The 13,543-nt window shown below is 32.4% G+C and overlaps 1 protein-coding gene across 4 annotated transcripts; it reads left to right on the top strand.

The window, feature by feature from the left end:
• The first annotated feature begins 1,598 nt into the window (after positions 1–1,598).
• On the top strand, positions 1,599–9,603 carry LOC108994586 (NAD(H) kinase 1-like). 4 transcript variants are annotated; one of them, XR_001996717.2, is made up of 5 exons: positions 1,599–2,558; positions 4,767–4,933; positions 5,298–5,411; positions 7,449–7,542; positions 8,139–9,603. XR_001996717.2 is itself a non-coding variant. In XM_018969856.2 (4 exons), exons 1-4 carry the CDS (start codon positions 2,517–2,519, stop codon positions 8,181–8,183), a joined length of 348 nt encoding a protein of 115 aa, XP_018825401.1. In that variant the 5' UTR covers positions 1,599–2,516; the 3' UTR covers positions 8,184–9,603. The 4 variants fall into 4 exon arrangements, 3 of the variants coding, with proteins under 3 accessions (XP_018825401.1, XP_018825402.1, XP_035541271.1); XM_018969856.2 differs by lacking the exon at positions 5,298–5,411; XM_018969857.2 differs by lacking the exon at positions 5,298–5,411 and having other exon boundaries at positions 1,599–1,675.
• Positions 9,604–13,543: the final 3,940 nt, after the last annotated feature.

Consider the following 13,543-nt stretch of genomic DNA (forward strand, 5'->3'; position numbering starts at 1 on the left):
TTTCCTAATATAACACATGTAGTTGTCCTAAAGCAATTGTTTAAATAAATAATTTTTAATATTATTTAAATTGTAAAATGACAAAATTTTTATTTACAAGTCGTGTGGAAAGTATATAATGCTAATGCATATTATTAATGTGATAAAATTTAATTTATAAGATTTAAAATGATTGGATTTAAGAATATAATTTTTTATTTTTATATCAACAGTACCCAATGACAAAGAAGGAAGTGTAATCTTTACGAATAGGTCACATTGGAGCATTTGACATTGGTTTCTTTATATACATATGCAAAATCATATTTTTTGAAGATTAATTTTATATATCAAGAAAAACTCTCACATTTGATTATATATTTTTGAGCCAAATAATAAAAAAATATTATTATTTATATTTTTCCTATTTTTTTTATATATTTTGTAATTAGCACATTGCAAATTCTATCATTTAATACTCATTAGAATTTTTTTTCTAAAATTCTATTTGTTGGTGGAGAGCGAGGGAGAGGAGAGAGAAAAAAAGTAATAAAATAAAATTTGAAAAGTAAGCATTGCATTTTTAAATTTGTAGAAATAATATTCATAACTATGTAAATTTTTAAATATGAATAAAATTCAATGCAACCCAATTTAAAATCATATTATACAAATATATACATGTACATGCAAATAAATAATTCAAGGGTTGTGATAGGTTTACTATTTTATTACTATCCATCAACTACTCAAGTGTATTATAAGTTTTTTTTTTTTATCATTTTATTTTAAGTATATTTTTAATATCTTTAATCACTAAGAAAAAATTAAAAAAATATATAATTTTATTAATACTTATTTTCTTAATCGTTAAGTAAAATAAAAAAAATTAAATATAAAAAAAATAATAAATAAGTAATAGTAAGATAGTAATCTATCATTATTCATAATTCAATGCTAGTACGCTGGTTAAGCATTCGACACGCCCAGTATATCATCAGAACATTGGCAAGGTAAGGGGATCTTCAATCACCGGGCAGAGGTAGACGTATTACATTGTACTGCAGTAATACCTGACGATCAGTAAATTAGTAACGGCTGAATCCGAACTTCCATGCTTCTAGTCCAAAAGAAGAACCTGAGAAGACCGTTACACCCAAGCCGGAGGGGGCCAAAGTCCAACAAATCTGACTGACGCCTTGCGTTTTGCTTTGGGCGGTTGGATGGTTTGACCTGTACGCACCATGTGATAAAAGCTTGCTGTAGTTGCCTTAATTAACCATGACTACGCCACGCGGTTGTTTGTGGGTCCGAACCTTCGATGTTTCGATTTAGAGATGAGTTGAAATGAATTGAAATAATTTATAAATTATAGAATAAAAATTGAATTATTTATTATATTTTATGTAGAAATTTAAAAAAATTATTTTAGAATTTAAAAAAATTGAATTATTTATTATATTTTATATAAAAATTTAAAAAAATATAATAATAAGATGAAATAAATTGAGATGAATTTACCGTAGGTTTTGAATTCAAATCTTTTGTCTTTCTCCAACCCCGTTTCCCCCTTTAAATGCCTAATTTGCTCGAGATCACACAGTTCTCGTGAGGTTTGAAAGAAAGGGAATCTAATTTACTCTTTCGGTGTTGGACAGATTCGCCAGCCATGTCTCCCAGCAAGTTCGACTCCACTGTAACCAAAACTCTCTCCTTTTCTGTATATTATCTGTGCTTCTTCTTTTGGATTCTCAGATGTTGATTGTGTCTATTCTTCTATGGTGTCCACTAAAGCTTGGATTGATTGCGTTCTTGGCATTTAGATTTTTTCAGTACTTGTTGAACATGGAGCTCCTCTGACTGTGGGTTGCTGGGTTGGTAGTATATTCCTTGCCTCTTTGTGATAATGAAGCAGTGGGAAAAAAGTTTGATGGTCAAAAGTGCGTTCAGTTTGTGCAAGCTGTAATTTTTAAGATTTTGTGTTGCCTAGTTTTTGAATGTGGGATGGATTCAGTTTGTGGAAGTACGGATTTCATGTGTTGAATTCCGGGTTGAGGGTGAAATATACTTTAGGATCGATAGTTCACACAATTTTGGTGGTTGTTGGTTTTTTTTTTTTCGCACAAATATTTTGAAAAATCGCGTTATCTTAATTTGTATCTTGATATATAATTTATCCGATGAGAATTCTAAAAATACAAAGAGAAGGATTGGATTGACTTACATCAGAAGCACTGTTCAGTCTTAACAGTGACGACTTCATGCAAAATTTGTTGAAAGGCGGCCGGATCACGTCCTTATCCAGAAGCGCTAGGGTAATTAATATTTATGCCTGTACACAGCGGAAGCTCTCTGCTAGTGCGGGGGGTTCAAATCTGCCTGTTGATAATGTGGCTTGCATGCAGCCCTGTTGGACCTGTACAGGAGTAATTTTGTGTGGCGATCGTTTAAGATAGCAACAATCAAAATAATCAGGCAGATTATTGCTGAAGGAAAGGCTTCTGCTCAAGCTGAGGCAGCTGAATGGAAGCGTAAATATGAACTGGAGAGAGCACGAAATCTGCAAATGGAGTGCAAAGGTTTTCTAATGTTGAGCAATAGCAGCATTTAATTACATATTCTTGTGTTGTTTTTAATATGTAAAGAAAAGGTCTTTAAAATTAGGAATTGCTAGTCATACTCAAATTAAAGAAGAAGCCTTTGTCCTAAATTATCTGGAGATGGCTACTGCAGTCCTTATCCATGATTCAGTGCTATTCAAGGCCAGGCCGTTCTTTTGTTCAAATTTCCATCCTTTTTTTCTATAAGTAAAGTTTTTTTTTTTTTTTTGTTCACATTTCCATCTTGCCACTACTGTTCCACAGAAAATTCATTATAAACTATTTCCTTTGCTTGTAGATAGTTCATGAATACTGTATCACTTCTCTACAGTATCATAGATGTCAGTCATCAATGTACCGTCAGCATGGTTGGCTCCATTTAATAATTCATGCCACCTTTATCTTATTGGAATTACATCTATCACTTATCCTATCCTTTATTTTTTGTGTATTCATCTTCCTTTTAATGGGCATTATGTGTCTTCAGGTTTGAAAATTTTGGCACCATATAATTTTCAAGCCTTACACTCGCTGTATTAAACAGATACGTTTCAAAATTGCTTAACTTAGTACTCATCCAATGAAAGAAAATTCTTGATCATCCTGTTAATTTAACTCGTTTTTATTTTTATTGTTGTCATCATTGATCTAAGATGACAAAGGGAAATCTTTGGTCTTCAAATTTCTATACTATCTATTTTATTATTATGAAATCTTCACTGGTTGCATATTGCCTTAACCTGCTAATGTTCCCTTTTAATTCAAAATCATCTCTCTATGCTTTTAGCTTTACCATTTATCTTCACCGTAGACCGATGAACTAGTGCCACATTGGCAACAGACAGATTCACTTTGGACATTCTAATTCCTGTAACATGCTTAATTAACTCCATTGTAATATATGTCAAATAGAAAGGCTTGGGGAGAACTAGTATAGTGGTATTATAATAGGCTGCTTATATATAACACTAATGTTTATAATTCAAGCAAACAAAATATGTTATTCATATATCTATCAATTTAGGGATATATGGCGCACTCCACAAAGCACAAGCGGAACCAACTCGAATTTTTCACTTCACAAAGCATTAGCAATCTTGCAATGGGATAAAAGATAATTAAAGAACTTCCCACTCCAGTTCAAGAAAAATTTTGAGAGAACTCGAAGGAAAATGAAAACTTTGACATCATATTTGTTGATATAATATGGTTAATTTTCTTTTCATCTCTGAAATGTTGCTTTCTGGTCTGTTTATGCTGCATATATTTTTCTTATTTTTGCCTTCTTTTTATGTAATCAAATTATCCAAACTAATGCAATTGTTATAAATGTACTTGCAAGCCTTAATGGGACAGAAGAAAGTAAATACATTTCTGATTTAGAACCGTAAATTAGACTATTCCATTTAGACTCACTTATAGACAAAAAACTTTGCCCCTTGGACTCAATAAAATCATCCCAAACATAATGTCCATATATAGCTTATTTTTCCATCCCTTTCTCCGACTCAGGCTATCATCTTTAATGCACCAGACATCATTCCAGTTCCAAATTTCTTTCCTTGTATCGTATTAAGTTTTGCCTTTCCATTTATTCTTCCTATGTAATTTAGGCTATCATATGCCTATATGTATCTTTATCATATCCGAGTTATATCTTCCAAACGTTTCTTGTTTTGCCAAATTTGCCAGTCCTGTACTATTCTCGGAATTATATGGAAACTAATTTCTCAATTAGTGTAGGAGATCTTTCTTATCCAGAGTTGTTGAGGAGAGTTTTTTTTTTCTCCTTTTTCCCACACATTATTATCCTTCATTAAGATTTTCTGGAAATGCTCCTTTCTTGTTCTGTTTCATTTGGAGAATTTATCCTGCTTAGAGAAAGTTGAATTCTCTTTTGTGCTGAAGAGAATTTTTTAGGCCTTTGGCATCTTGATTCTTCTATTGTACCTAACCAATTAGTGAAAACTTGGATGTATACCTCTTATGTATACCTCCAATGTACTTGGGCTATGCCTATCTTTATCAATACAATTACTTCTTACTTATAAAAAAAGTAAAAATTTCCCTCTCTTTCTCTGTGTCTAGTTCACTGGATACTTTTTGATGTACTGATTTTTTCATCACATTTTGGTTAAATTTATAACCTCTCTCCTTATTCAAGGAATTTTCTGGCTTGTGCTACAGAGCATGGTAGTGATGTTGATGATGCAAGAATGGGGAACTTGGTCAACCAACCAGTGTGGTGCAGTGAAGCAAATGAGCAATTTGAAAAGTGCTGCAGGAATGGACTTTGCTCGCATGAAGTTCTTCGAGATGGGGAAACTGATTTTGATTCTAAGATGGTCAGAAAGGTAGTTTCTCAGTACTTCCCCAGCTAATGAGTCCTGGCTTTTTATAAAATACCGTTTGTTTTGGAATGCATAATTTTATTCTGATATCTGTTAGTCCAGTTATTATTTTTTACTATTTCTCAATGTGCCTTAAGCTCTGTGGACTCTCTGGAGAATGTTTAACCTAATATACTTTTTCATGGTGGTAATAATATTTATGTTTTTGTTCTTATTTATTAGAGTTAATTTAGTTATTCATTTTCTCTCCCTTATTCCATGGTCATATAAATGTAAAAATGATTTGATTGTAATCAACAATATTGCAGCACAACTAACGCCTCCAATCTCAGTATTGAACTATAATATAATTATGTTTCTGAGACAGGCTTCATTTAAACTTTCATAGTGCTGCAAAGGCCAACAAAGTGATCAGCACAAACATGACATTGTCTCCTTTGAAAGAGGGAATATAACAACTGCAGAACGAAGCAGTAAGCAGGTACACAGCTATTCTGTATGTAAGAGGCTGTGGTTCTGTATGTAAGAGGCTGTGGTTCTACCACTAATTTAACATGTCAAAGCAGTGGCTTTTGCCACTGATCTATCTATTTGCTCACCTTTACACTCTTTTCTCAACTCTGCATGGCACTCTTTGAGTGACTGTTATAATAGTTCATAGAAGTGGGAATAATGCGTGGCAGGGCCGGGTCTAAAGATCCCTTCCCTGTGAAGTTGAACCATGCCTATAACTGCCTTATTTTTGCTTGGGGATAACAAGGGGTTCCTGTCCCCACCATTAGGAAAAGTAAAGCCTCGACCCCACCCATTTTATTATAGCATATAAGTTTCATTATATACCTATTTTTGTATCAAGCAATTAGTAAATTTATAAAAATTGTACACTCAAGTTAACAATATTTTATAGATTGATTTGTCTTACCTTAAAAAGATGGAGGATACTTACCAATATAAAAAAATATGGAGGATACCTAGCGTGATATATGAGACTGATTTTTTTTTTTTGGGGTGTTGTAACACAATTTTTAGTCTGTCATCTATTGTCTAATCAAAGCCTCATGGGGTGTGTTGGCTTCCAGTAATTGGCATAAATGAACATACTAATATGAACAGAATTTTGGGGTCGTTCATCTTTTTCTAATTGAAACCTCATTTTTATTTCAGATCTCTTTGAGGTGGGAATCACACCCACAAACCGTGCTTATTTTGACCAAACCAAATTCAATTTCTGTCCAAGTTGTATGTGCAGAAATGGTCAGTTGTGAATACAAAACTATGATCTCATATATATTTTTTTCTAAGGGCTATTTTTTCTGCAATTTCTTTATTTGCAATATTTTTTAATAGGTAAATGTAGTGGTAGAGCAATCAGATTTGAGCTTTGTAAAATGCCTGCAGGCATTATACTAGTTTAGGATTGAGTTTATATTAAACCAGATACCCTTGAATTACTCGAAGTGCACTTGCGGAAAACTCATTGCCAAGGGCCCGTGCACCTCCAGGATTAGTCAGGACTTTGTTCTCGGACACCCGGTGCCATTAAAAAAGAAAAAAAACAGATACCCTCATCTCACAACTGCTACAAGTTCTGTTTTGTAACTGCTACTGTATGCGTTCTTCTCTTTAATCTCTAAAATTGCTACTAAAAAGGTAATTTAATGAACTTCGAGGAGACTTGTTGTACTATTCATTTATTAAGAAAAAGAAGAGTAAAGAACTGGATAAGATTCTACGCATTACATAAGCTCTTAAAGGGACTGACTGAAAATTAGATGGCAATGAGGATGTTGTCCCCCAGGCCCCACTCTCTCTCCAGAAACATATTTAGACATTGTTATTTAAAAACTCCATATATTCTTTGGCAGCAATCACAACTCAGTGATGTTGTAGAATTTTTCTAAATGTGCTCCATGTTAATAAGCTAAATGTGTTTTTGGAACAAATGTCAATCTGATTGGCTTCCATCCATATAAACTTTCAGTTATGTAATTTCTTTTGTTAATCCTTTGTTGACCATTTGAATGCATCTAACTAGCATAAATTTGTGTTAGGCGCCTTAAATTCGAAAAGCTTGAGCTATCAGCAAGTGTATCAAACACACACCCATGCACAAGCATGCCCAGTAATTATGAATTGGTCTTTGTACGTGCAGAACAGAAGAAATCACCGAATGGGAGTTTCACGATTGTAACTAAAGACCTCTTAGTCAAACGAGCTAATGATGTGATGAACATCAAGCACACACTGAAAATAATTTAATGACGTGATCAACATCAAGCACACACTGAAAATAATTTAACATATAACTGACATGCGACCGGTGGGTTATGTCATCGGTCTTTCTATTGCTATCTCTCTCTCTCTCTCTCTCTCTCTCTCTCTCTCTCTCTCTCTCTCTCTCTCTCTCTCTCTCTCGATAAGCTAAAAGACTTTATTGTATCATTTTGGTGTCTAATTTTAGATCTGCCTTTCTAAAAAACATCTCGATTCAAATTATATTATTTTTCTTCTTTCCCAGATGGTTGAGGGAACAGAAAAAATTGGACATATATGTTGAGCCACGTGTGCGAGTTGAACTTCTTACTTCAGTTTTGTACAAACATGGAAAGATGGTGAGCAGTGGAACATTTCTTTACCAGCTGTTATAAAACATGGAACTTTGTTTATTCCTTGTTTCAATGTATAGAAAAACCTTGCATACCATAGATAATTAAAACCTTTTCGCACAGCTCTTCTGATTATTGTCATAATTGTCACATCTGTTGATGGTGTACCCAACTTTAAGCGCAATACAATACACACACACACACTGATTATTATCATACATACATAAATGCACCCATCCGCATGTTTGTATATCTGTGTAAGTTTATATGTTCTTATATATATATATATATCTGTGAAAGTCAATGTTTAATATTGCTTATGTTCCAATAAAGGGGCCTGATAACAAGTTTTAGCCCCCAAATTAAGTGGATGGTTTATCCTATGCTTGTGGTTTTGACCACCACTGATAATTAAGTGGAAATTTTTCATGGATATAAAAGTCAAATCTGTTTTGATAATTGTGCAACATATGAATGTCACTTGAAAATTATACAGTATCCAATTAGTTTTCCTGTATGATATTATTTCCTTCTAGTTGTAATTGCGTTTGCTGCATGCTTATAATCTTACCCTATATATATGACTTTCTTATTTTTTTCAGAGAAGGAAATTTTGCTCCTGCATACAAAAGTTGACCTTGTGGTAACTCTTGGTTGGGATGGAACAGTCCTTTGGGTTTGTGCATTTACTTTTAGCTGTATTGAATGAATTAGAACGTGTTATAGAATTAAAATATTAATTTAGGGCACTTATAAAAATGTATTAACATAGTATATGATAAACGTGAAGCATTAGTTTTCCAATATGTTAGCCAAAAATATTTGCAATGCACTTTGAAATTAGATTGTTCCATTTGGTGGCACTCCATGTATGTGTGGTATTTAATGTTAACACCAGGTAACTTACCCAAAAAAAATGAATGGCCTAGATCAGTGGATGGTTAACACGTATAGAAAACTAAGGAACCATGGGATTTTTCTATAATCTTGTATTTAAAATCTCTAGGGGTGCTTAAGATTCATAGAAGTATACTTGTCAACTCTGAAGAGAATACTGCATTTTTTGGTTTTTCCTGATTTTCTTTACTTTTTGGTTTTCCAGATTTTACAATCATTGCAAGTAAGCTTTTCTAAATATGATCATTTTTTCATTAATTATCTCTAAGGTAATATGCATAATGCTTGTCTAATTCAGTGTAAGAGTGGGTTTATTCTTGGAAATGAAGTCTAAAACCCTGGAATCTGCATCAACTGAATTTCATGCTACACAATGATATCTATTTCTTTCAGATTCTTTTGCTTTCAGACTGTACTTGGCAATTATTATCAACTGATTTTTAGGCAGGATCCATGTTCAAAGGACCAGTTCCTCCCATCGTCCCATTTTCTTTAGGGTCTCTTGGCTTTCCGAATCCTCCTCCTTGTTTAAAGGCGTTTGTTTCTCTAACAATTTGATAATTTAATGACACCACTTTATACAACCCACACCTTTTTATGACATCTTTCACATAATTGTTGGCTTTCTCCTATCTGACTGCAAGTTGGTCCTTAATATTCTTCAGACTCTGAAAATTACAGAGAATGCCTTGACTCTGTTTTTCAGGGTCCAATTAGTATCACATTACGGCACCGTTTGCAGTGTCAAGTTATTAGGGATGTGGCTAAAAATGAGTATGATAGTGAAGAACCAATACTTGTTTTGAAAGAGGTTACAATTGATCGTGGAATATCATGATCATACCTTACAAATTTGGAATGCTATTGTGACGACTCCCCTTTGTCACTTCTGTCCAAGGGGATGGTTTAATTTTATCTACAACCTCTAGCAGTACTGCATATTCGTTGGCGGCTGGAGGATCAATGGTCCATCCACATTTGTTGCCTCCATATCTTACAATAAGATCAGTGTTATATAATTTAGGCATGCAATGTTACAAGGAAATTTATTTCTTTGGGTTTTATAGGATAATTCATGCTTATTATCCAGAAAGATATTTGAGTTAGAATATCTTATAATTGAAGGCTACATTGAATTTGCCTTGTGTAATCTTGCAAGTGGAAAGCCTATAGTGATTGGATGTGAAATGTCTCGAGCTTATAGTTTAAGTAGTTTAAATTTTGACTGCTAGTAGTGCACACATAATGTGTGTAGTTATTATGCTTTCACTGTAATAAGTGTGATGTTCGAGATGCTTGAAACATACAAATATCTGGCAGCTGTTTAATTAGCATTGAAAGCATGTTAATTGTGTGATAGTATGTGTACTTGCTCTGGGAAAATGTTTTACAATCCAAGCACAAATGCTCTAAATGTGATTTTTCATCAAGAAAATGATTGTACTACCAACATGAAGCCAAACCCAAAAAGAAAAATGAATCTAACTAATACGAGGAGAGGGGAAAAAGCCAGCAACGGTGTAATGGTTTTCGTTTATTTTTATGAATGACATTATTATATAATATCTCCTAAGTTGATATCTGTAGTATGACTGTAATATCTCATATTTTTAGTGTATTTTTTTTTTAGTGAAGGATTATTTTAATTAATTTAAATATTATTTTTCTTGTTTTAAAATTTATCGGATTTTTCGTTGAATTTATTTTATAATTCTTAAGTTGTGAAATTTATTTTGATGTGCTTTCTTGATATTAATTAGTGCTTACATTTAAATTGCTCTTTGCTTTAATGAATAATTTTATTATTGGACTTTAATTATTTTATTTTATTAATTTTGAGTTGCAATGTTTTTTAATTGGTTCTTATTTATTTTTATTGTGCATTTTTTCTTTTGTTGGACTTTTCTATTTTTCGGACTGGGCCTGTTTAAGTGTCTTTTAGTTTCTTTTGGGTCCCAGCCCATTTATCGTACCTTACCCATGAGCCCAAATACATGGAGTGGACCAGTAAGCCCAAGCCGTTGCAACCAGGAAGCAGTTTTCACTTCCATATCTCATGCACGTACGTGATCTTCCCACTAGGGTTTTCAGCATCCGCTAGATATACCACTACTTTGATCACAGAAACCACCATCGTGTAGCCCTCACAGCTTCTACATCGTGGTTCTCCTTCCGTCAGCATACTCAGCACCGTACCCCTAGCCCTGTAACGCCCCGATCCCGCAGGGATCGAAGAGTTACTCCCTATAACTTAAAACTCACGATTCATCAATATATTTATAGACTCCAAAATATAACGTCATCAGAATACTACAAAGTCTCTTAATAAAATCTGCTACTTTTCAGAAATCTTCTATGAGTAATCCACTATGCTTAACTAATCATCTCACCGCTGCTCCATAATTTTGATCCTTAGCTGGTTTATTCAAAAATCATCTGAAAAAAATAATTGGAGATAAGGGGTGAGTTATCAACAACTCAGTAAGCAGAGAACATATACCAGTGTATAAACATGAGCATTTACAGAAATCAGAATGCAGAACAAAATATTTTCATTTTCAGAGTACGGAAGCAAAGCATGTTATCAAAAATATCAGAGCGAAGATTTAGAAATAATTTCATTCAAAATATTCTTTGGCATAGCATAAATGATCATCATCATCATCAGAACATCATATCAGAACAGAGGCCATGTATAACCCCCGTGGTAGGGTTGTGCATCTGCGGATAGCCAAGCAGAACATAAAACACTCTGTCATCAAGGTGTGCACTCAAAACAAAGACCACTACTATAACCCGTGGCAGGGCCGTATCCACCATTATTACTCGTGATTGGGCCGTATCCACTATTATTACCCGTGGTTGGGCCGTATCCACTATTATAACCGTGGTTAGGCCGTATCCACTATTGTAACCAGTGGTTGGGTCGTATGCCACTATTATCACCCGTGGCAGGGCCGTAACTGAACAGAACGGAAACAAAATTTGTTTAGAGAAATGATACTTGCAGTCGTGAGTATGTAAACGTCGTGCAGTTGCTTTGAAAAAAGTAAATAAATATGGGATCCACATGAAAAAGAAATTAATTTTTTAATAGTGGACTCCACTTTTTTTTAAAGCGACTGCACGACACTTGTACACTCCACGACTATATATAATATTGCTCTAATATTTATTGACTCTACTTTGGTGACGTAGGTTTGCTTGCACGACATGTTTATGGCGAAGTGAACATAGGTCCAGCACTAATTAGCCATTTTGATTTCTTTCCCATCCTGCAAATGGAGCACTACTCTTGTATAGTAATAAAGGACATTAATGATCAATTTACAGAACATCAGCTTGGATTTACAGGCACGTAAAGTTGCCCGTGTACAGTTTGAAGATGCTTCGTTTACATTTTTAAGAAAAAATATATCGTATCAATCATTATTTATTTTTATATTTTAAATTTATAATTTTTTTATAAGATGTTGGGATGATGTTTATAAATTGTGGGATATGAGCTATGGAATAATAGAATTTTTTAAAGAGTAATGTTAGAGATAAGCCACTATAGCAGTGTACACTTTGTACTCACTGCGTGGCTGCTTCTAATTGATTGTTCCCAACACTCATTTGGGGAGATGTGTGGTCTAGAAGATGCCACATCATGTATGCAAAATGGATGCTCTCAATAGTGAATTCTATCTATATTTATTCTTTTTTAAAATATATAAATATGACTTATATATATATAGAGGGAGGTAATATCGCTCTTTAATTCTTTATAGATATGACAAAATGTATAGATATATTTTTTTTTTAATAACTCATTTCCATTCAATCAAACCAAAGGGATACAAGGAGGGTGGTCCTCCTACGTTACAATATGATCATAATTAGAAAGAATATCTTTTACTAACAAGTAGGGAATCCCCTTCAATAATTACTTATATTAGACAAAGCTCCAATCCAAACTGTATATATTTAAAGAAGTGACTATTAGTAAAATTATATATATATTTTAATTTTTTCTTATAATTAAGGATGTTAAAAAATATTTAAAGAAAATAATAAAAAAATAAATACACTATAAATTATAAATGAATTGTAAAAAAAGTAAGAACCCTATCACTACGTATTGCAAATCTATCATTACCCAAAAGAAATTCCTCATCGAGTAATATTTCATTACGGAGTATATTTCAAATTTTCATTGATAGAATATAGTGACTATTTCAATCCTATTTATACGAAAAGGGTAAATAGAAAAAGCTGTATTACAGAGGCGTCTAATTTTTGTTATTGGAGAATCATTCCAGAGGCGTCTAATTTGAATATTCAAGAGCACATAATCTTGCATGCATTATCGTAAAAAAAATACTATTATATAAAAATAATTTTATAAATTAATGTATTTTCATATAATTTATTAAATTAAAAAATTATTTTTATCGTAAAATATATCTAATAGATCATATGAAATTATATCAATTTATAAAATTATTTTTATATAAATTTTTTTACGACTATAACAATCCTCTATTACAAAACACATCCCTAAAAAAAACAAGAAATGAAAAAGGAAGTCAAGAGGTTAGTTAGATGGTTGAGATTGACAACCTAAAGGATATCTTGAAGGATATCAGGTTTGTTTGTTGCATCTTAACCCGCGCATTTGAAAGTGCAGCTGTCCCGGCCTCTCATGATTTATTGGGTTCCACTAAAAGTACTCGTTGACTTCGACAAATGAAAATGATAATCAAAATTTAGATAATCTATATTAAAAAATCTCATAAATTGAGTATATTTAAAATAATTTAGATTTCAGTTATAATGTTGGGTTAAAGATAAAAGACTATTGTTGATTTATCAAATATTAAAATATTAATTTTTCACTCCAATAAAAAATATTATTTGATTTGTAATTAAAAAATTTAAATAGAAATTTAAATGAGTTTAATCAAATATTTTTAGTTATTAATATTAAATGACTTTTGAAAATATAGTTTTTTAATATTAATTTAATTATAATATAATTATTATTAACATTTAATTGATAGAACTACAAAATGTAATAAAAATAAATTTAAAAAAATTATTAAATTAATAATAATTTATTATTATA

This window comes from Juglans regia, chromosome 14 (assembly GCF_001411555.2).
Source record: "Juglans regia cultivar Chandler chromosome 14, Walnut 2.0, whole genome shotgun sequence".
Classification (NCBI taxonomy): Eukaryota; Viridiplantae; Streptophyta; class Magnoliopsida; order Fagales; family Juglandaceae; genus Juglans; species Juglans regia.

What these genes read in the sequence shown, in the direction of transcription:
- LOC108994586 (XM_035685378.1), top strand. An exon ending in ATTCTAAGATGGTCAGAAAG is followed by an intron (nt 4,934 to 5,318) that starts GTAGTTTCTCAG and finishes AAACTTTCATAG; the next exon opens with TGCTGCAAAGGCCAACAAAG. An exon ending in CAGAACGAAGCAGTAAGCAG is followed by an intron (nt 5,412 to 6,094) that starts GTACACAGCTAT and finishes TTTTTATTTCAG; the next exon opens with ATCTCTTTGAGGTGGGAATC.